Source organism: Mytilus trossulus, chromosome 8 (assembly GCF_036588685.1).
Source record: "Mytilus trossulus isolate FHL-02 chromosome 8, PNRI_Mtr1.1.1.hap1, whole genome shotgun sequence".
Classification (NCBI taxonomy): domain Eukaryota; kingdom Metazoa; phylum Mollusca; class Bivalvia; order Mytilida; family Mytilidae; genus Mytilus; species Mytilus trossulus.
The window spans coordinates 78199108-78224209 of NC_086380.1; the positions used below are offsets into that span (position 1 = coordinate 78199108).

General features: G+C 32.4%; 1 protein-coding gene across 1 annotated transcript in view; it reads left to right on the forward strand.

Annotated features, from left to right (window-relative positions):
* LOC134728038 (ubiquitin carboxyl-terminal hydrolase 32-like) overlaps positions 1–16626 on the forward strand; it is a 40476-nt gene extending 23850 nt beyond the window's left edge. Inside the window, exons 23-31 of the mRNA XM_063592437.1 lie at positions 171–345; positions 1126–1277; positions 11648–11810; positions 12925–13127; positions 13807–13997; positions 14695–14781; positions 15570–15690; positions 15999–16190; positions 16582–16626. Coding sequence (XP_063448507.1) covers positions 171–345; positions 1126–1277; positions 11648–11810; positions 12925–13127; positions 13807–13997; positions 14695–14781; positions 15570–15690; positions 15999–16190; positions 16582–16626 — 1329 coding nt within the window. The remainder of the gene's footprint in view (positions 1–170; positions 346–1125; positions 1278–11647; positions 11811–12924; positions 13128–13806; positions 13998–14694; positions 14782–15569; positions 15691–15998; positions 16191–16581) is intronic.
* Positions 16627–25102: the final 8476 nt, after the last annotated feature.

Sequence of the window (25102 nt, forward strand, 5' to 3'; positions counted from 1 at the left end):
ATGCTAAATGTTTTTTATAAAGATAATAATGTAAAAAAGAAGGCCGTACAGTGACCTATAGTTGTTAATGTTTGTGTCATTTTGGTCTTTTGTGGATAGTTGTCTCATTGGCAATCATACCACATCTTCTTTTTTATATATATATACATATATATACTTTTAAATTTCAGGCATGGGAAAATCATCTCCTAAGAAACCAGTCAATTATTGTTGATTTATTCCATGGTCAGCTTAAGTCACAGGTCAAGTGCCAAGAATGTGGTCATACTAGTGTACGATTTGACCCTTTTAACTATTTATCATTACCATTACCAATGGATAGTTGTATACACCTTGAATTAACTGGTAAGTGTAGATTTATCTCATTAGTAACGTGCCTGGGCCACACTTAAAAATATTTTGGTTTGCCTAAATCCTACTCAAAGGTTGAGACAGTGGGTAGGTAGGTAGGCATTTTCTTATTTTTTTCAAAAAAAGAAATTGAAGTATCAGATGTTTATTAGTCTTCATGCCTATTTGATTAAAAAAAAACTTCTTCAAATCAGGACAATAAAAGAACTTGAGTAGGCAACTTTTTTCTGGGTAGGTAGTGTTTGGGCAAACAAACCTATTAGTAGGTAGGAGATATTGGTTTAGCTGTCTGTTTGTACAATGATTTTTTTCTCTTAAAGTATTCAAAATTAATGCCATGGAAAGTTCTTTTAACTAAATCAATAAAAATAAAAATGAATTAAAAGATGTGAAGTGTTCAACTCAATAATATAATTCATGTAAAAATAATTATATATCTAAACTGTAAAAAGTAGGTGTAACTGTTTGTCTTCCTATTTCAACTACAACTTCATAATTGTCAAATTCATATTACAAAGCTAATGGAAAGAGACATTTGATGAAAGGCTTTATGTTAAAATTGGAATAAAAAATGGAAAAAGATAAAATCTAGACCTCAAAACATTTGCTAAATTGAAGTTTGTTTGATTTCACCTGCAAAAATTAAACCAGAACCCCCTCCCCCTTTATTTATCTAGACCATATATGTCTTAAGACTAAGAATAAAACACATAAATATCCCTCAACAGGATGACATGATTTTCAAGAAGTTTTTGTTTTTGTTTTTGTTTCCAGTGATAAGATTAGATGGTTCTGTACCAGTGAAGTATGGATTACGGCTTAACATGGATGAGAAGTATAGAGCTCTGAAGAAGGAATTAGAAAACCTAACAAGCATCCCTAGTAACCAGATTTTATTTGTGGAAGTCAATGGTCCTATAGTCAAAGTAAGTTAAACCTAATCGTACATGTCTCTATGGAAGGGTTCATCTAACCTTGACCTCATTTTCATGGTTCATTGATCAATGTAAAGTTTTTCCTGATTAGATGTGATTCTCAGATTTTATAAGCAAAAGTGCAACTATATTTGGTGTTAGGGATGATTGTAACTGCGCTTATTTTCATGGTCACTGCTCGCTATAGTTTCAGATTAAATGCTCATCAACTTCTTCTTTAGATAGCAGCTTCCTGAAATTTGTTATCAGACTTCATGTCAGCATGAGGTATCAAAACTACTGAAATTTTGTTATGTATCAATATATTGAACAAAAGAAGGAAATGCTGCAGACAAAATGTTGATGACCATGTTAGTTGTTTCTGATTCATGTTTCTTCAACTTCCTCTTTACCAAATACTTAAAAAGCTCACAGTTTTATTATTTTATATTACGTTTATTTGTAACTTATATCTAGTTAAACAATTAATTTCAAAATTTCAATATAAAATCATCAATAATCAGTTAAGCAAGTGTTGTAAATGTGTGTTTTGGTTATTTCCAAGTGAAAGAATATTGTTATCTATTGTAATAAGAGAGTTTATATAAGTTGACAGAAGTTATTTCTAGTGTTTAGTATATCGAATGAGTAATTAACGTACGTTTTACTTTATGTTATTAGTTATATCGATAACGTCGTATATGGCGCAACTTTGTCATGTATTGTTCAGAATGTTACCGTTGTGTCAATATTTTAAGCGTGAACCCAAAAGTGTTCATTTGCGAGCTCTTAACTGGAAGAATTAATATGTCTAGATTTGATTATTCATAAGATTGTATTATTATAAGCATTTAGAGTCGAGGACTCCTATATTTTATGTCAGCGTTTTACGTTATGTTTTTCTTCCTGCTTAGAATATTTACTTCCGGTAATTTGAAATAAATAGCAGTGCAACGTCACATTCGTCAGTCTTTGCTGTGTTTACGTTTGGCTTGCAGCAAGGCTCATCCCGGGGGTCCTAGAGGTAAGAAGCAGCGCATTAGCTGTATGCCTTGCTTTTTATTTATATTGTCTTTGAAATGTGTAAGATAATCCCAGTTGACCTGTACGAAAATACACGAGAAAGAATATTATTTTAGTAGCTTCGCCCCGTATGTTTATTATATATTATTGTTGGAATATTGTACTTGTACGGAAACATTTCGGCTGTTTGATAAAAAGTATCATTTTTACTATTGATCATTTATTCACGCTACCAATGATGAGAGAGAACAGACAACAGATTTGACGTCCGTATTTAGTTATTACTAGTTTGATGAGTATTCATATTTGCTGCCTTTATAACTATATCAAAACATAGCAAGAAGCAGAAATTATGACAGCAAGCAAGACATTTCAGTGTGTCCACTCTTGTTTAATACTTTTTGATCATCACTTGTAATTCTGGCGATGTTCACATAAACTTGGTGCAATGTTGGTGTTATCAACACATAAACTCTGCCTTACTACCCTCCTATTGATATAGATTAATATATTACATATATTATTGATTCATTATAATGTTTGAGGATTTGGTGGGTATTATATAAATGAACCATTAATTTTAATGTTGAAAAAGTTCAAATTTTCTTTTGCCTTGATTGCACACTTAAGCAAAACTATGAAATTTTAAAATATTTAAAAAGTCCACAAAATTTGTACCAAAAAAATTAAGGGATATAATGTAAATCAAGTTACATGCAGTAGATAGGCAATTTAGGTCTTGTAAGAGATAAGTATACAAGAAACAAGAAAGTATGCAAGTGAATTTCATTAGGAATATTTAAGGAAGATTCGTCTATTGTGAATTGACATGTGGCAGTCTGTGCCAAACTGTTTTTGAGTTTGTCTGATTGGAATAAGAAATTTAACCTTTTCTACTATTCCTTCAACTAAAAAATCTAAGTATTTCTGTCTGTCAGAATGACTTGTAGTCAGACATTTTGTTGGACAGACAGAGTTTGGGATACACTGATGTGGGATACCAATTTTTAATGCATTTTGTCTGTATACATGAACTAAGAATTTATTTGTTAAACACAGTACAAATGTTCTATCATGTTTATAGGATAATATGCAAATTATGTGAAAACCAAGAAATCAAATAACCACAAAAATACAAGTTTTGCTCCATCCACGAAAATGTTGCCCAGGAAAATAAAGGAATTCACAGCATTGGTTTAAAATGGTTCTTGTCTCAAATTAAGTTACATACCAATTTATTTGTCCAACAGTAAAAGACTCAAATAAAGTATACACATCATTGACTTTAATATTTTCTGAATTGAGTAGATGCAGCCTGAAACTGGATCATTAGGTCACATGATAAAGATGATAAAGGACAAGGTATGATAACGGCCATTTTGTGCCTCAGCCTGATGTTGGTGGTTTTCTCCTGATATTCCAACTTCCTCCACCAATAAAACCTGACTGCCATTATCATGTGATAAGGGCCTTTTCTTGCCTCAGCCTGAGGTTGCTGGTTTTCTCCTGACATTCCAACTTCCTCCACCAGTAAAACCTGATTGTCATTATCATGTGATAATAGTGGTGCTAAGCACAAATAACCAATGAATTAATACTTAATAGTCCATTTGCCAATTACTGATTTGATTCTATTATTACTCACTTTTTAAACAAATTACTTCGGTAGACTGGTTCCATACCAGACAAGATCCCCTTTTGTCAATGCGAAGCATGATGAATTGAAAGTGATGTATCCGTGGTTAAACTAATTTTTCATGAAAAATAATTTGAATAATTTCTGATGTCAAAAGTATTTAGCTAAAGAACAAATTAATGTAATTTAAAGATTTAAAAACTTATTGATTACTCACATTACACACAGGTAAATTTGCTCTATCTGCTAGCTCTCCATTGTAAATAAAAAATAATGTCCGTCATAAAGGAGACAACCAAATTAGGGATCTCTAATTACACGGTCAATTACGGGAATTGGCAAATAGCCTTTTGAACGTTACGGTTGTTACGCTAGTATTTGTATAATTTCACATATTTCCTAAGGGCTGTGAATTTATTCGTACCCTATTTTCTCATGCCTCTTTTTAATCAATTTACACATTGAATAATGGAAAAAAATAATCAATAAAAAGGCTTTAATGGAAATGTAGATTTGTTGGTATTCCACTGTTTCAAATGTAAGATTTTATTATCTCATGACCCATTGGAATAAATGTATGTTACAAGTAGGTCATTTCCAAATCAAACCACGATTTTCCAAAACATGACTTTCATGTTTAAATGAGAGTCAACATCTTTAGTAAATGATTAGTTAATGTTTGTTTGTAAAGCATCTTGACATTTGACACAAAGTAAATAGAAATATTAGTGTCAAATCCCATTCTAGTATTGTATTGATATTAGATTCATATTGTCTGTTGTATTCTTGTTTAGATGGTCAGTCCTGTTAGTGATAGATAAAGCTTAGCATCAATGACTGACCTCATAGAATTCATGATTTAATTATAAGTATATGTGTTGTGTGTGTGTGTGCAAGGGTAGACATAAAAGATTTTGGTTGCCATTTTTTTTCCTAAATGAATATATTGTGGGTGTTTTGATTCTGCAGTGTAAACATATGAAGATATACTGTGGATTCATTAACATTCCGTGAATTAGCTCTTGCTGCGATATAGCCTTTTTGTGCTAATGGGGCGTTAAGCAACCAACAATCAATCAATCAATGTATTAAATCAAATTACCAAATCAATTAAAGTACAATTTACGATTCTTTATTTTTCACAAGGACCAGATAAATGTCTTTTTTCATTCATAATTTTGAATTGGAAAAGTCAACAATAATTTATTATTCTTCCACAAGAAAATAAATACTGGTAATCTAGCTACAAGAGTATTTACTATTATATAATGACTAGACTCATGGGAATAACAAGAAAAAGGCTTGTCAGCTCATCGTACAAATATGACACTTTTTCTAGACCACAAAACAGCATGCACAAAAATGCAGTCCAAAATTTTAACCTTTGAAATTGTTGTCAAACACTAAAACCTTCATGAAGATTTTCAAAAGTTGACAGGTATGATTGTTAAAGGCTGTACGGTGACCTCTAGTTGTTAACTTCTATTTCATGTTGACTCTGGTGGATAGTGTCAGTTTTATTGGCAATCATACCACATCTTATTTTTATGTGGTTAAGAGAACAACTGTAAAGTATCCATGTCCTAATTTGGTTTTTCGAATGAACAGACTCTATAACAAGTTTAATATGAGGGGTTGAAAGTTTTATTGTAATAGCCTACATTATGAAATGATAGTAAGATTCACTTTAAACAGATTACTTGTACATGTTGTATAGTATGTACATATTTCAATACAAAGTCTTAAGTTTTCATACATTTGCAATACAGTCTTCTAGCCTCTTCACGGAATCTGGCATTCATAAACGAATAGATGATTGGGTTAGCCGCATTGTTTACAAAATAGATGTAGGTCAGGTATTTGTTACTTTCAAGGACTTCATTGGTCTCCAGAAAAGTTGGCAGGAACGAAAAAATGTAAACAAGAGTTACAATGAAAAGAACTTGTGTGGTTTTAACATGGACCGATCTTTTACGTATGTCTGACAAAGTTTTGATATTAGGACTGCTAGATTTAGTGTCCATCTGTTGTTTGGAGTTTCGGGTTGTGAGAGTTTTGGTGCTAGTTTCTGAAGGTAGTGGTTGAATATTTTTGATGTTGACCACTGAGGTTGTTGGTTGATGGCTGTTGATACCTGAGTTTGTTGGTTGATTGCTGTTGATTCCTGAATTTGATGGTTGATTTTCTGATTGCTCTGATATTGAGGAAATAGTTGATATATGTAATATCTTTGTTACTGATGTTCTATGGTTACTCATGGTCGATTCAATATGTATTTTCCCATGCAGTGTTCCTGCTGTGTTTCGCCTTTCAGGGAAGATTTTGGGTCTTCGGTTTATCCACATTCTAGAGCGCTGAATGACCTTCTTTAATATGAGAAGATACAGAATAAAAATAATAACAATCATCGTTCCAAATAAAGTTGTGACAAAATACCAGTAATGATACTGACCATTGATACCGATGAATTGTTCCGTTTTCACACAGTACTCCCAGTTATAGTAGGTTCCATCGTCTTCAGGGACGTAAACACTTATGAAAAGTAATGGCGGTACCCCTAAACCCATTCCGACAAGCATAATCACTAATATGACCATTTTTGTCACAAAGGGGGTCATGATTTCTTTAGTACTCATGCAAATCAGAAAGAATCTGTCAAACGCTATAGCAATCAGGATAAGCGCTGACACAGGAATCATTAGAGATCGCATAAACTCTATGAATTTACACAAAACATCGTAATAATACTTCATCATCCATTCTCTGGCAACAATGCCTGGTATGACCATTGTACAAACCATAAAATCTATAATGGCGAGGGTCAACATGAAATACGTAGAACTTTTCTTGATTCTGTTTCTGATGAAAACCATTATAACGATTATATTGCCGATTGCTCCGATAAAACTGATAAAGCCAAGCATCAGTGACATATTGAACAGTTCATTGTAGTTGTCATGGCGATATCGCTTGACCATGATGCAGTCCAATGTCTCACAAGAGTTCTCATCCATCCCGAAGTAATGATATGAATGGTGATTATGGTGGGTTTGATTTGGTTTAGGACTCGTCCAGTTCATTGGGAAAGTCATATTTGTCCTGTTCATGGTGTTGATGTTATATAAAGAAACTTGAAAATTATTTGGTGTATGATTTAGATTTGATGCCCAGTGTTAGATACCACAGGAAACAGACTGATTTGCCAAAAACTACATACTTGGTACTTTTCAAGTGAAATTTTAACTGTCTGTTGTCATTTTAAAGACAGTCCCTAAATAATGGAATTATTTCTTCTTCTATTTAGTTCTTGCAAAATCCTCCTAGATACATTGAGATAGCTTCAATTGAGAAATTATTCCAATATTTCAGTATCTGTTTAAGAAAAAAAAAAATATTATCTATTAAATTTATTAAAAAGATTAAATAAAACCAATAGAATATTCATATTTGCCATAAAACACCTCTGGAACTATTAATTTTGTATAAGGTAAAGGATGCGAAAGGAATCATATCAGATAAAAGTAATTGTTATTTTTTTAATAATAGATTTTTGATAGTTACATGGAATGTTAAAAATATTAAAGACATATTCAGGTTTAAAAGAAATAAAAAACATTGGGTCAATTTTAAGGAATATGAAATTGAAACTTTTGGCATATTTTGTCATGAAAGTAGGCTCATAACCAAAAGAAATATATCTGAATTCACTACAAGTGTTTTGAGGCAGCATAGAGCATACAACAATCAAAAGACAACTTTCGAGTTCGATGCATTTCTGTCAAAAACTCTGGTTTTAGTGAACATCATTTGTGCGTTTAGGTGCGTCATTGTGGAGGGAGTGGTTGTAAAACTGTAACTCTATATTGTACAAATTTTGAGGCAAATTTAATTCTCATAATTGAAAATCAGCACTGCTGTCATGAGGGAACTGTAAGTACATACAAAACATCTATTATTTCTAGTTTATCCTGCACAATGGCGATCACTAAGACGCTTGATGAACGTTAGTAGTGCAGGGATACAGGCGAGCCCCTTTATCTGGTAAATGACTTCACAAAGGCACCCATAATTGACGAGTTTTTTCCGGTAACAGATGAACTCGAAAGTGGTCTATTACAACTAAATGTCAGTTTAAATTTCTTGATCTTTTTAAATCATTGCCTGGTATTTTATTTGAAAACAAGACGTGCTATTATCTTAATATTTCTATTGAAAATAAAATAAGATTTGAAAAAAATCAAATTCATTAGTTATATAATTTATTGTAAATTAACATAGAAAGAAGAAAAAATATAATTTCAACACTTAATTTTAGACATATTTACCCGAAAATCATATAATTTCACAGTTATCCATATTTTTTTTCATTTTGAACCAACAAAATGTTAACAGCCTTTACAATTTGTTTTTATATGACATATTGCTCCTGATATTTACATAGATATTATAAACACTTCAGAAACCATATGGTATTGTGGAATTGTGGATTACCGAATAACAAGCGTAATCTACAGTTTCCGACAGCTGACTTTCACTAAACATGCCATTAAGACTTTTAATACTGATATCATGAGGAAGAATAAGTCTATTTAATGGCGCTTAAATCTATGTTGTCTTCTTACTGTTCTTAAATCTGACGTATTTGTACAAGAATAAATAAAGTTTCCACAATACTGAATTAGGAATGACACTTTGGTAAATATTACAATATGTTACAGAAAAGGCACATGGAAAGGTGATCAGCTAATGTTATCTTTCTAGTCTGTGGTCTTTTATTTCGAACGTTGCAGGCAATATTAGTTATATTTCATGAAGGTCTTGTGCACTACATTCTATAGAATATATTAACATTTCAACATTTAGTAGTAATATGAAAAACAAATAATTCTTAGTTCTAACAGAACATATAGTTGCTTTTCAAATGATGAAAATTCAGTTTTTAAAATACTGTGGAAGTGATGTAGTTCCTAAGTATTACTTTTCAAATTTGTGAGAGAGAAAAAAAACAAAATTTTAAGGATTTGAATTTGTTGATTTTTAAAAGTTTGAAATATGCATCTTCATGTTTAGGACTGCTTTTCTTTGTTGGGCTACCTTCAAAATAAGTATTTCACAAATAATAATACTCAGTATATTTATATCAGACCATTACTTCAATGACTGAAATTGGTTGCAGGGTCTGTTTTTACAATGGGATGAGTCCCCAGGATGACCATTTAATTTTCTTGAAAAAAGGGGGGATTCCACACTTAAAAATATTTTGGTTTGCCCAAACCCTACCCAAAGGTTGAGACAGTTTTTAGGTAGGTTTTCAAAAAAAAGAAATTGAAGTATCAGATGTTTATTAGTCTTCATGCCTATTTAATTAAAAAAAAACTTCTTCAAATCAGGACAATAAAAGAATTTGAGTAGACAGCTTTTTTCTGGGTAGGTAGCGTTTGGGCAAACAAACCTATTCTTTATTATTACCTGGAAATGAATATCTTGGTTACCTGTATCTTTCCTGGTAAGAGCTAAAAAAAGATAACATTGCATATAAACAGACACAAATGAATATTCTGCAACACATAATGCAGAAAACAGTTGTGTACAACAATGAACATATTTTTTGGCAAAGATGAAGCTGTCAAAGAAAAAAAGCAACAAAAGAAAAGATTAGCCAGGTCAATCCACAAAAATCCCTCCTTCAACATTTTGATTAAAGGGATTGATTAATGATTTGCCTGTTTTTCCAATGTCATGTAATTCATTTCTTTTGTTTTGTTGTTTTAGAGAGAATTTCAAATGATTTGCTTCTTATTTTCTGTCAGTCATTACAAATTTCAATTTCAAATATTTATTGCCATATAAACTAAAACATTAAGTTTGTGACATATAAAATAATAAACAATATAACTATATTTCACATATATATATACACAATCATCCATTTACAGTAACTATTCCAGTGTCCCCTGTCCTCAGTTCTAATGACCTTTTGATGTAGGACCCCAATTTATTTACTTGTGATGGTGTTGATGGATTGAGTATAGAAATCAACTTTTCTTCATCAGATAAATCTTTAACAGAAAAATTTAAATCCAAGTTGTTAAAAAAGTTATTTCTTAGTTCCATATTTAATTTACAATCTAATATAAAATGTTTTTCGTTTTCTAATGTTTTACATTTAAGGCATAATCTCTGCTCTCTAGGAATATTTGTATGTCTGCCTTTTTCTATATATAAATTATGGTCACTTATTCTTAGTTTTGTTATTAATTTTCTATAAGTAAAGTTTGATGTTCGTAAATAGTCTTCAAAACATAAATTTTGTTTAAGATTCTTATATAAATAAAGTTTACTTTTTTCATCTATGTTTTGCATCTTATCATGTATCAAATTTTCAAAGAAGTTTTTAGAGCTTGTTTTTATATAAACTTTAAATGAATTATTATTTTTTTTGTTGGAACTAGTATTTTGTTGAATTTGTGCTATATCTATATTAAGTTCACTTAAAATATTTTTAACATAGGTAAACCAGGAGTTATACTCCTTCCGAGTCTAAGTTTTTACTAAGCATGTAAGCTTCTTTCAAAAGAGGATTTAATTTACAGCATTCAAATCTCTTTTTTTTTTGTGTTTTAATATTAAATTCTATAGGAAGTCTCCCCAATTCAGCTCTAGTTGCAAGATAAGATGCATTCTTTCTAGTTCCTAGTAAAAATTTACAAAATTGCAAGTGTAATTTTTCAATTGGACTTTTTTCTGCAAAATTTAAAATATTTACTTTCTTTCCAGAATTTAAAGCTCTGTTTTTTGCTCTAAAAAGAGATATATATGTGTCTAAATATGTAACTTCAGAGTTGTATATCATTATTGGTTTAATGAGGGAATCAAAGAGGTGGCATGCAACTTTGACTGGTAAATTATTACAATTATTGCCTGCCATATATTTTCCTCTGTCTCATATCTATAAGTACATGTATGTTTAATAGTGTTGATTGTTTACTTACCAGATCTTTATCAATAACCATCTGTAAGTGTATACATTGTGTAATAGTACATACCTGTGTGTTTTAAACAAGCCTCTTCATATTTATTGACAGTACTGATAAATTTAATCCTGAACTTTTTATTAAGTTGAATGACCTGAGGTTCACTGTTATAGATGTTTTGTCACTTCTATCATGTCTATCGTTGGAAGAAATTTCCATTGTTTTTTAATTCTTCAACTTATGGGTTCATAAAATCTAATAGGTTAGGAAATTATTTTCAAATTTCAATTATTTATTTACTGCCCTTTATCTTTGAGTCATAAGAATCAACTTTAATGATCCTTAAACTTAAAAATTAAAAAATATACCATTGCTGGTCAAATAAAGCCACACCCCCCAAACAAGAAAAAAGTGGAAGAATATCAATTGACTGTATGATCATATTTATTTGTGTATAGGACCTGAAAACAATATTTTTTAAAGGTTTACCAGTTGTAAAATATGTTCATTAAGTCCTTATAAACCTCAAGCTAATAGTTTAGAAAGTTATTATGTATGCCATGATTAAATTACCACTACCTCACAGAGCCAATACTCAGGTACTGTGGATTCTTTTTTTTTCGGGGGATACCAATTTTCATGTATTTGGTTTGAACCATGTTAAATTACATATTTTCTATAGTTTTCAACTTCGAAATCAAATATCCAGGAAAATGCCTTTTTAAAAATTTTAATTAATTTCATTTCAGACATTACCTCAGGATGGTCAGAAGGTACGGACTTTACTTGGTGGAACTTTATATGCCTATGAGTTACCTCCCCCTGAAGACATCAAACCACTGTCATTGGAGGAAGAAAAAGGGTCAAAGGGAAGTTTGGGCCTTAGTGATATACAGAGAGGACTAGCAGCACGTAAGTTTATGGCCTGACTAGGAAAATTAACCTGTAGCCTCTTTTTGGGAGAATGATATGGTCTCTTCACATTATATGTTCTTGTGGTCTATCATGCATGACATGTTTGCCACTGAACATTAAGCAAACAAAAATCAATCAATTTTACATTTCAATTACAAAGAAATAATTTACAGCAAACAGATTTTTTTTAACCTAACAAATGGTTATTTGCCCTTGTTGTGGAACCTTCGACTTTAGGCGAAAAAGCGAGACTAAGCGATCCTACATTCCGTCGTCAGCGGCGTCCACAAATATTCACTCTGTGGTTAAAGTTTTTGAAATTTTAATAACTTTCTTAAACTATACTGTATTTCTACCAAACTTGGACAGAAGCTTGTTTATGATCATAAGATAGTATCCAGAAGTAAATTTTGTAAAAAGAAAATTCCATTTTTTCTGTATTTACTGATAAATGGACTTAGTTTTTCTGCGGGGAAACATTACATTCACTCTGTGGTTAAAGTTTTTAAAATTTTAATAACTTTCTTAAACTATCCTGGGTTTGTACCAAACTTGGACAGAAGCTTATTTATGATCATAAGATAGTATCCAGAAGTAAATTTTGTAAAAAATATAAATCCATTTTTCCGTTTTTTACTTTTAAATCGACTTAGATTTTCTTCCATTTAACATTACATACAGTCTGCAGTTAAAGTTTTCAAAACATTTATTAGATTAATCAACTATTTTTATTTTTTTACCAAACTTGGACAGAAGCTTCTTACAATCATGAGAAAGTATCAAGAGGAATATTTTTATTGACGTTTTACCTCATTTTTGTTGAGCCTGCAATTTACAGCAAAAGTAGGCGAGACACTGGGTTCCGTGGAACCCTTACAAATTTTTTTACTTAATGATTAATCTTTTATTGCAGATGTTTTATTCAAACTTGTTCCCATTAATTCTAATGTTAATTCAGAAATATATGTTTCAGATATCAGAATGCAAGTTTTTATCACTGTCATACTCAGTTTTATTATTCACACAAATAAAAACCTTAAAATAATTTCTGAATTAACAGTTTTCAGAATCAAAATATGTGTTTTTCAATTAATGATTTATAAATAAACAGGAAAAATCCCTCAAGAGAATGGTAGTATAGAGAATGGTCAGAAGTCCTCAGACAATGGTTCTAGTTCTAATAGCAGTACTCCAACACATTCCAGAAACCCCAGTGATCTAACCACCATGGGCAGTCTAGCTAGTCCTGATTCTATGTCAAAATCTGTGGGAGATGTCTTCAATGGTTTTGTTATTGCAGTCCATCGGAAAATGGTATGAATTAATGATGTGTATATAAATAAGGAGATATGGTATGAGTGCCAATGAGACAACACTCCATCTTAGTCACAATGTATAAAAAGTTAACAATAAAATTGAGAATGGAAATTGGAAATGTGTCAAAGAGACAACAACCCGACCATAGAAAAAACAACAGCAGAAGGTCACCAACAGGTCTTCAATGTAGCGAAAAATTCCCGCAGCCGGAGGCGTCCTTCAGCTGGGCCCTTAACAAATATATACTAGTTCAGTGATAATGAACGCCATACTAATTTCCAAAAGTATAACTAGGTCAAAGAATGGCATTGGCTCAAACTGATCAGCAAGTTATAAAGGCCCCAAAGTTACAAATGTAAAACAAGTACCGGTATATAGGTTTAACACAGCCTTACTACCTTAGTTGAATAACTGGAGCATATCATTCATATTTTATATTGTTACCACTAATTTACTACTGTGTTTTATCATTTTATGTTTGAACATATTAGTATTGTCTATTATTGATAAACATGTTATTCCAAGTGAAATCTTGCTCTATTACTGTTCAACAATTAAGAAGAATAATAAGATTTCACATTTTTGCCAAAGGTCAAGAATTAGCTTGAATGCTTCAGTTTTCAGATTAAAATTTACTTCACATTTGAATACCAAACTATTTTTTCTTACTTTTCAGACATTGATGGATGTGTATTTTCTGTCCGTACAAAAGACGAGGCCATGTTTATTTGGTACACCAATCATTCTACCCTGTGTGGACACTACAACCAATCAGTGTGTATACCAGTTTGTGTGGACCCAGGTCTCCAGACTTGTCAGCCCTCTACCTCCCTCTGAAGCCAAAACTACAAACCATGCACAAGATTGGTAAGTGAGGCTTAATATCAACCTTAGTCTCTTAAAAACGTAAACACAATGCTTATAAGCACAAAACACAGATCAAGTTCGAATTTTGACAGAGTCAATTTTACTGTTCGAGAGTTATTCACCTTTTTAATGGTATATATAAGTTGGGCATTATCTGTGTTGCATGGACACATTCTCCATTTAGTGACAAGTGTGATTTTGATCATAGAATGAAACTTTTCTGAAAGCTGAATTTGTGTGGTTATGAGTATGAATCATATTCTCATAAAGATTTTTGTAATGTTTAAGTCATTTTAAGTATGTTTTCTCAATATTATTTAATGAATGGCTATTATTTTTTTTGAATTTATCGTACCATAAAACTAATTTTTTACTCTTCACATTGAATAATCTGCGAAGCGGATTATGTAAAATGTGAAGAGTCAAAAATTAGTTTTATGGTTCAATAAAATCAAATTAAATTATTGCCATTCATTATAAATAAATTTTCATAAAAAATAAGGCTTAAAGAACTTTTTATATTATTTATATTAACAATAACAACATACATACATGTTGGCGTAAGAATACACAACGTCAGAGTGGGCGTTTCGCCATAAAAATTGACATTGTGGAAAATAAAACTAATAATTTTAACCAATCAGAAGACAGTAAATACACCAAATTTATTTATTAATCAATGTTTGTTTTGTTTCAGTGATGATAGTCTTGGTTATGAGTACCCCTTTACATTAAAAGTTGTACAAAAAGATGGTTTAACATGTGCATGGTGTCCTTGGCACAGGTATGTATAATGTGTATAACAAAGGTCACAAGGTCAACATGATAATCCTATTTGGAGGTGGCAATAAAAAAAATCCTGATTTATTTGGTGTCAGAGGGTCAAAAGTCAAGATCAGCAGCATCTATAAATACTTTGACTTCATTATTATTCGATGGATACCAAATTTTGTGGGTTTCGTGAGAACTGGTGAAGCAAGAATTCAAATTTTCAATGAATAACATAATTTCAATAGGCTTTGTATAGAGTTTGGCAAAACCACGAAATCAAATATCCAAAAGAAAAAAGTTTTCAGCAATCCTCAATAATTAATACCCAGGAAAATAAATGAATTCCACAGTAAAATGAAATTTTTAATAAAAAATATTCTTGACAATATTTTTATCAAAATCATAAATCATATGAATTTTTTGGTGAATTTTGTGCTTGTGGTGACCAAAACATTATTTTGTGTTTATTGGTTCAAAGTTTAAGGTCACAGAAGCAATGGATAAACTGGCTTATGGTTGGTGTCTCAATAACTATTTTAGGACCACAAATGTATGACTGTATTAAAAATGAAAACAACACTTTATAAACTGTGTGCATCTAAGCACTTTTGGGATTTACCTTCATCAGAGCGCTCAAAGTCATATATTAAAAAAGGTTTATGAGCAGAAACAGTCAAAAATATTTATGACCAAAAAGGACTTTGAAATAATGGCCAAATTCATTTAAGAGCTGAGGGAGTTGAATAATAAATTTATAAAAGTGTGATTTGATATCAAATTACTTTGGTTTCTGTGTTATAGATTTTGTCGAGGATGCAAGTTAAGTTGTAACAGTGACAGTTTTAACTTTGGTTCGTCTTTCATTGCTATTGATTGGGATCCTACAGCATTACACCTCAGGTATCAGACATCTCTTGAACGGGTAAGTTAATAATGTATATCAATAATTCACTATTTTTATCATTATTTAAAGACAAATTTAAACCACTTATCACGTTTTTGCATTTATAGATTTTTAAAATTTCCAAAGCAATTCAGCTAACTTGAAGAAAAAATTAGGGTTGGTAGAGTTTAGCAGAAGCACAATTATAATTTTATTAGGCCTAAAAATAAATTTGGATTTTTAAGATTTTAGATTTTATTTTGAATTCCATATTTATAGAAAAGCTTGTTAACTCTGAATTGAAAACATATTTAACAAATGGATTTAACTCCTTTTGTATTCTTCAGTTGTGTGAAGAACATGAAAGTGTGGAAGATAGTCGGCGGAAACAGAAGGAACCAATTAACCTGGATACCTGTCTACAAGCCTTCACTAAAGAGGAGGAGTTAGGAGAAGATGATTTGTTCTATTGCTCAAAATGTAAAAAACATTGTCTAGCCTCTAAAAAACTGGACATATGGAGACTACCACCAATACTGGTAAGTTATCATCTAATTAAACATTGTCTAGCCTCTAAAAAACTGGACATATGGAGACTTCCACCAATACTGGTAAGTTATCATCTAATTAAACATTGTCTAGCCTCTAAAAAACTGGACATATGGAGACTACCACCAATACTGGTAAGTTATCATCTAATTAAACATTGTCTAGCCTCTAAAAAACTGGACATATGGAGACTACCACCAATACTGGTAAGTTATCATCTAATTAAACATTGTCTAGCCTCTAAAAAACTGGACATATGGAGACTACCACCAATACTGGTAAGTTATCATCTAATTAAACATTGTCTAGCCTCTAAAAAACTGGACATATGGAGACTACCACCAATACTGGTAAGTTATCATCTTATTAAACATTGTCTAGCCTCTAAAAAACTGGACATATGGAGACTACCACCAATACTGGTAAGTTATCATCTAATTAAACATTGTCTAGCCTCTAAAAAACTGGACATATGGAGACTTCCACCAATACTGGTAAGTTATCATCTAATTAAACATTGTCTAGCCTCTAAAAAACTGGACATATGGAGACTACCACCAATACTGGTAAGTTATCATCTAATTAAACATTGTCTAGCCTCTAAAAAACTGGACATATGGAGACTTCCACCAATACTGGTAAGTTATCATCTAATTAAACATTGTCTAGCCTCTAAAAAACTGGACATATGGAGACTACCACCAATACTGGTAAGTTATCATCTAATTAAACATTGTCTAGCCTCTAAAAAACTGGACATATGGAGACTACCACCAATACTGGTAAGTTATCATCTAATTAAACATTGTCTAGCCTCTAAAAAACTGGACATATGGAGACTACCACCAATACTGGTAAGTTATCATCTAATAAAACATTGTCTGGCCTCTAAAAAACTGGACATATGGAGACTTCCACCAATACTTGTAAGTTATCATCTAATAAAACATTGTCTGGCCTCTAAAAAACTGGACATATGGAGACTTCCACCAATACTGGTAAGTTATCATCTAATTAAACATTGTCTAGCCTCTAAAAAACTGGACATATGGAGACTACCACCAATACTTGTAAGTTATCATCTAATTAAACATTGTCTAGCCTCTAAAAAACTGGACATATGGAGACTACCACCAATACAAGTAAGTTATCATCTAATTAAACATTATCTAGCCTCTAAAAAACTGGACATATGGAGACTTCCACCAATACTGGTAAGTTATCATCTAATTAAACATTGTCTAGCCTCTAAAAAACTGGACATATGGAGACTACCACCAATACTGGTAAGTTATCATCTAATTAAACATTGTCTAGCCTCTAAAAAACTGGACATATGGAGACTTCCACCAATACTGGTAAGTTATCATCTAATTAAACATTGTCTAGCCTCTAAAAAACTGGACATATGGAGACTTCCACCAATACTGGTAAGTTATCATCTAATTAAACATTGTCTAGCCTCTAAAAAACTGGACATATGGAGACTACCACCAATACTGGTAAGTTATCATCTAATTAAACATTGTCTAGCCTCTAAAAAACTGGACATATGGAGACTACCACCAATACTGGTAAGTTATCATCTAATTAAACATTGTCTAGCCTCTAAAAAACTGGACATATGGAGACTTCCACCAATACTGGTAAGTTATCATCTAATTAAACATTGTCTAGCCTCTAAAAAACTGGACATATGGAGACTACCACCAATACTGGTAAGTTATCATCTAATTAAACATTGTCTAGCCTCTAAAAAACTGGACATATGGAGACTTCCACCAATACTGGTAAGTTATCATCTAATTAAACATTGTCTAGCCTCTAAAAAACTGGACATATGGAGACTACCACCAATACTTGTAAGTTATCATCTAATTAAACATTGTCTAGCCTCTAAAAAACTGGACATATGGAGACTACCACCAATACAAGTAAGTTATCATCTAATTAAACATTATCTAGCCTCTAAAAAACTGGACATATGGAGACTTCCACCAATACTGGTAAGTTATCATCTAATTAAACATTGTCTAGCCTCTAAAAAACTGGACATATGGAGACTACCACCAATACTGGTAAGTTATCATCTAATTAAACATTGTCTAGCCTCTAAAAAACTGGACATATGGAGACTTCCACCAATACTGGTAAGTTATCATCTAATTAAACATTGTCTAGCCTCTAAAAAACTGGACATATGGAGACTTCCACCAATACTGGTAAGTTATCATCTAATTAAACATTGTCTAGCCTCTAAAAAACTGGACATATGGAGACTACCACCAATACTGGTAAGTTATCATCTAATTAAACATTGTCTAGCCTCTAAAAAACTGGACATATGGAGACTACCACCAATACTGGTAAGTTATCATCTAATTAAACATTGTCTAGCCTCTAAAAAACTGGACATATGGAGACTTCCACCAATACTGGTAAGTTATCATCTAATTAAACATTGTCTAGCCTCTAAAAAACTGGACATATGGAGACTACCACCAATACTGGTAAGTTATCATCTAATTAAACATTGTCTAGCCTCTAAAAAACTGGACATATGGAGACTTCCACCAATACTGGTAAGTTATCATCTAATTAAACATTGTCTAGCCTCTAAAAAAACTGGACATATGGAGACTACCACCAATACTGGTAAGTTATCATCTAATTAAACATTGTCTAGCCTCTAAAAAACTGGACATATGGAGACTACCACCAATACTGGTAAGTTATCATCTAATTAAACATTGTCTAGCCTCTAAAAAACTGGACATATGGAGACTACCACCAATACTGGTAAGTTATCATCTAATTAAACATTGTCTAGCCTCTAAAAAACTGGACATATGGAGACTTCCACCAATACTGGTAAGTTATCATCTAATTAAACATTGTCTAGCCTCTAAAAAACTGGACATATGGAGACTTCCACCAATACTGGTAAGTTATCATCTAATTAAACATTGTCTAGCCTCTAAAAAACTGGACATTATGGAGACTACCACCAATACTGGTAAGTTATCATCTAATTAAACATTGTCTAGCCTCTAAAAAACTGGACATATGGAGACTTCCACCAATACTGGTAAGTTATCATCTAATTAAACATTGTATAGCCTCTAAAAAACTGGACATATGGAGACTTCCACCAATACTGGTAAGTTATCATCTAATTAAACATTGTCTAGCCTCTAAAAAACTGGACATATGGAGACTACCACCAATACTGGTAAGTTATCATCTAATTAAACATTGTCTAGCCTCTAAAAAACTGGACATATGGAGACTTCCACCAATACTGGTAAGTTATCATCTAATTAAACATTGTCTAGCCTCTAAAAAACTGGACATATGGAGACTACCACCAATACTGGTAAGTTATCATCTAATTAAACATTGTCTAGCCTCTAAAAAACTGGACATATGGAGACTTCCACCAATACTGGTAAGTTATCATCTAATTAAACATTGTCTAGCCTCTAAAAAACTGGACATATGGAGACTTCCACAAATACTGGTAAGTTATCATCTAATTAAACATTGTCTAGCCTCTAAAAAACTGGACATATGGAGACTACCACCAATACTGGTAAGTTATCATCTAATTAAACATTGTCTAGCCTCTAAAAAACTGGACATATGGAGACTACCACCAATACTGGTAAGTTATCATCTAATTAAACATTGTCTAGCCTCTAAAAAACTGGACATATGGAGACTACCACCAATACTGGTAAGTTATCATCTAATTAAACATTGTCTAGCCTCTAAAAAACTGGACATATGGAGACTTCCACCAATACTGGTAAGTTATCATCTAATTAAACATTGTCTAGCCTCTAAAAAACTGGACATATGGAGACTTCCACCAATACTGGTAAGTTATCATCTAATTAAACATTGTCTAGCCTCTAAAAAACTGGACATATGGAGACTTCCACCAATACTGGTAAGTTATCATCTAATTAAACATTGTCTAGCCTCTAAAAAACTGGACATATGGAGACTACCACCAATACTGGTAAGTTATCATCTAATTAAACATTGTCTAGCCTCTAAAAAACTGGACATATGGAGACTACCACCAATACTGGTAAGTTATCATCTAATTAAACATTGTCTAGCCTCTAAAAAACTGGACATATGGAGACTACCACCAATACTGGTAAGTTATCATCTAATTAAACATTGTCTAGCCTCTAAAAAACTGGACATATGGAGACTACCACCAATACTGGTAAGTTATCATCTAATTAAACATTGTCTAGCCTCTAAAAAACTGGACATATGGAGACTACCACCAATACTGGTAAGTTACCTAATTAAACATTGTCTAGCCTCTAAAAAACTGGACATATGGAGACTACCACCAATACTGGTAAGTTATCATCTAATTAAACATTGTCTAGCCTCTAAAAAACTGGACATATGGAGACTACCACCAATACTGGTAAGTTATCATCTAATTAAACATTGTCTAGCCTCTAAAAAACTGGACATATGGAGACTACCACCAATACTGGTAAGTTATCATCTAATTAAACATTGTCTAGCCTCTAAAAAACTGGACATATGGAGACTACCACCAATACTGGTAAGTTATCATCTAATTAAACATTGTCTAGCCTCTAAAAAACTGGACATATGGAGACTACCACCAATACTGGTAAGTTATCATCTAATTAAACATTGTCTAGCCTCTAAAAAACTGGACATATGGAGACTACCACCAATACTGGTAAGTTATCATCTAATTAAACATTGTCTAGCCTCTAAAAAACTGGACATATGGAGACTTCCACCAATACTGGTAAGTTATCATCTAATTAAACATTGTCTAGCCTCTAAAAAACTGGACATATGGAGACTACCACCAATACTGGTAAGTTATCATCTAATTAAACATTGTCTAGCCTCTAAAAAACTGGACATATGGAGACTTCCACCAATACTGGTAAGTTATCATCTAATTAAACATTGTCTAGCCTCTAAAAAACTGGACATATGGAGACTTCCACCAATACTGGTAAGTTATCATCTAATTAAACATTGTCTAGCCTCTAAAAAACTGGACATATGGAGACTACCACCAATACTGGTAAGTTATCATCTAATTAAACATTGTCTAGCCTCTAAAAAACTGGACATATGGAGACTTCCACCAATACTGGTAAGTTATCATCTAATTAAACATTGTCTAGCCTCTAAAAAACTGGACATATGGAGACTACCACCAATACTGGTAAGTTATCATCTAATTAAACATTGTCTAGCCTCTAAAAAACTGGACATATGGAGACTTCCACCAATACTGGTAAGTTATCATCTAATTAAACATTGTCTAGCCTCTAAAAAACTGGACATATGGAGACTTCCACCAATACTGGTAAGTTATCATCTAATTAAACATTGTCTAGCCTCTAAAAAACTGGACATATGGAGACTACCACCAATACTGGTAAGTTATCATCTAATTAAACATTGTCTAGCCTCTAAAAAACTGGACATATGGAGACTACCACCAATACTGGTAAGTTATCATCTAATTAAACATTGTCTAGCCTCTAAAAAACTGGACATATGGAGACTACCACCAATACTGGTAAGTTATCATCTAATTAAACATTGTCTAGCCTCTAAAAAACTGGACATATGGAGACTACCACCAATACTGGTAAGTTATCATCTAATTAAACATTGTCTAGCCTCTAAAAAACTGGACATATGGAGACTTCCACCAATACTGGTAAGTTATCATCTAATTAAACATTGTCTAGCCTCTAAAAAACTGGACATATGGAGACTACCACCAATACTGGTAAGTTATCATCTAATTAAACATTGTCTAGCCTCTAAAAAACTGGACATATGGAGACTACCACCAATACTGGTAAGTTATCATCTAATTAAACATTGTCTAGCCTCTAAAAAACTGGACATATGGAGACTACCACCAATACTGGTAAGTTATCATCTAATTAAACATTGTCTAGCCTCTAAAAAACTGGACATATGGAGACTACCACCAATACTGGTAAGTTATCATCTAATTAAACATTGTCTAGCCTCTAAAAAACTGGACATATGGAGACTTCCACCAATACTGGTAAGTTATCATCTAATTAAACATTGTCTAGCCTCTAAAAAACTGGACATATGGAGACTACCACCAATACTGGTAAGTTATCATCTAATTAAACATTGTCTAGCCTCTAAAAAACTGGACATATGGAGACTACCACCAATACTGGTAAGTTATCATCTAATTAAACATTGTCTAGCCTCTAAAAAACTGGACATATGGAGACTACCACCAATACTGGTAAGTTATCATCTAATTAAACATTGTCTAGCCTCTAAAAAACTGGACATATGGAGACTACCACCAATACTGGTAAGTTATCATCTAATTAAACATTGTCTAGCTCTAAAAAACTGGACATATGGAGACTTCCACCAATACTGGTAAGTATCATCTAATTAAACATTGTCTAGCCTCTAAAAAACTGGACATATGGAGACTTCCACCAATACTGGTAAGTTATCATCTAATTAAACATTGTCTAGCCTCTAAAAAACTGGACATATGGAGACTTCCACCAATACTGGTAAGTTATCATCTAATTAAACATTGTCTAGCCTCTAAAAAACTGGACATATGGAGACTACCACCATATACTGGTAAGTTATCATCTAATTAAACATTGTCTAGCCTCTAAAAAACTGGACATATGGAGACTTCCACCAATACTGGTAAGTTATCATCTAATTAAACATTGTCTAGCCTCTAAAAAACTGGACATATGGAGACTTCCACCAATACTGGTAAGTTATCATCTAATTAAACATTGTCTAGCCTCTAAAAAACTGGACATATGGAGACTACCACCAATACTGGTAAGTTATCATCTAATTAAACATTGTCTAGCCTCTAAAAAACTGGACATATGGAGACTACCACCAATACTGGTAAGTTATCATCTAATTAAACATTGTCTAGCCTCTAAAAACTGGACATATGGAGACTACCACCAATACTGGTAAGTTATCATCTAATTAAACATTGTCTAGCCTCTAAAAAACTGGACATATGGAGACTTCCACCAATACTGGTAAGTTATCATCTAATTAAACATTGTCTAGCCTCTAAAAAACTGGACATATGGAGACTTCCACCAATACTGGTAAGTTATCATCTAATTAAACATTGTCTAGCCTCTAAAAAAACTGGACATATGGAGACTAATACCACCAATACTGGTAAGTTATCATCTAATTAAACATTGTCTAGCCTCTAAAAAACTGGACATATGGAGACTTCCACCAATACTGGTAAGTTATCATCTAATTAAACATTGTCTAGCCTCTAAAAAACTGGACATATGGAGACTACCACCAATACTGGTAAGTTATCATCTAATTAAACATTGTCTAGCCTCTAAAAAACTGGACATATGGAGACTTCCACCAATACTGGTAAGTTATCATCTAATTAAACATTGTCTAGCTCTAAAAAACTGGACATATGGAGACTACCACCAATACTGGTAAGTTATCATCTAATTAAACATTGTCTAGCCTCTAAAAAACTGGACATATGGAGACTACCACCAATACTGGTAAGTTATCATCTAATTAAACATTGTCTAGCCTCTAAAAAACTGGACATATGGAGACTTCCACCAATACTGGTAAGTTATCATCTAATTAAACATTGTCTAGCCTCTAAAAAACTGGACATATGGAGACTACCACCAATACTGGTAAGTTATCATCTAATTAAACATTGTCTAGCCTCTAAAAAACTGGACATATGGAGACTTCCACCAATACTGGTAAGTTATCATCTAATTAAACATTGTCTAGCCTCTAAAAAACTGGACATATGGAGACTACCACCAATACTGGTAAGTTATCATCTAATTAAACATTGTCTAGCCTCTAAAAAACTGGACATATGGAGACTACCACCAATACTGGTAAGTTATCATCTAATTAAACATTGTCTAGCCTCTAAAAAACTGGACATATGGGAGACTTCCACCAATACTGGTAAGTTATCATCTAATTAAACATTGTCTAGCCTCTAAAAAACTGGACATATGGAGACTACCACCAATACTGGTAAGTTATCATCTAATTAAACATTGTCTAGCCTCTAAAAAAACTGGGACATATGGGAGACTTCCACCAATACTGGTAAGTTATCATCTAATTAAACATTGTCTAGCCTCTAAAAAACTGGACATATGGAGACTACCACCAATACTGGTAAGTTATCATCTAATTAAACATTGTCTAGCCTCTAAAAAACTGGACATATGGAGACTACCACCAATACTGGTAAGTTATCATCTAATTAAACATTGTCTAGCCTCTAAAAAACTGGACATATGGAGACTACCACCAATTACTGGTAAGTTATCATCTAATTAAACATTGTCTAGCCTCTAAAAAACTGGACATATGGAGACTACCACCAATACTGGTAAGTTATCATCTAATTAAACATTGTCTAGCCTCTAAAAAAACTGGACATATGGAGACTACCACCAATACTGGTAAGTTATCATCTAATTAAACATTGTCTAGCCTCTAAAAACTGGACATATGGAGACTACCACCAATACTGGTAAGTTATCATCTAATTAAACATTGTCTAGCCTCTAAAAAAACTGGACATATGGAGACTACCACCAATACTGGTAAGTTATCATCTACTTAAACATTGTCTAGCCTCTAAAAAACTGGACATATGGAGACTACCACCAATACTGGTAAGTTAACATCTAATTAAACATTGTCTAGCCTCTAAAAAACTGGACATATGGAGACTACCACCAATACTGGTAAGTTATCATCTAATTAAACATTGTCTAGCCTCTAAAAGAACTGGACA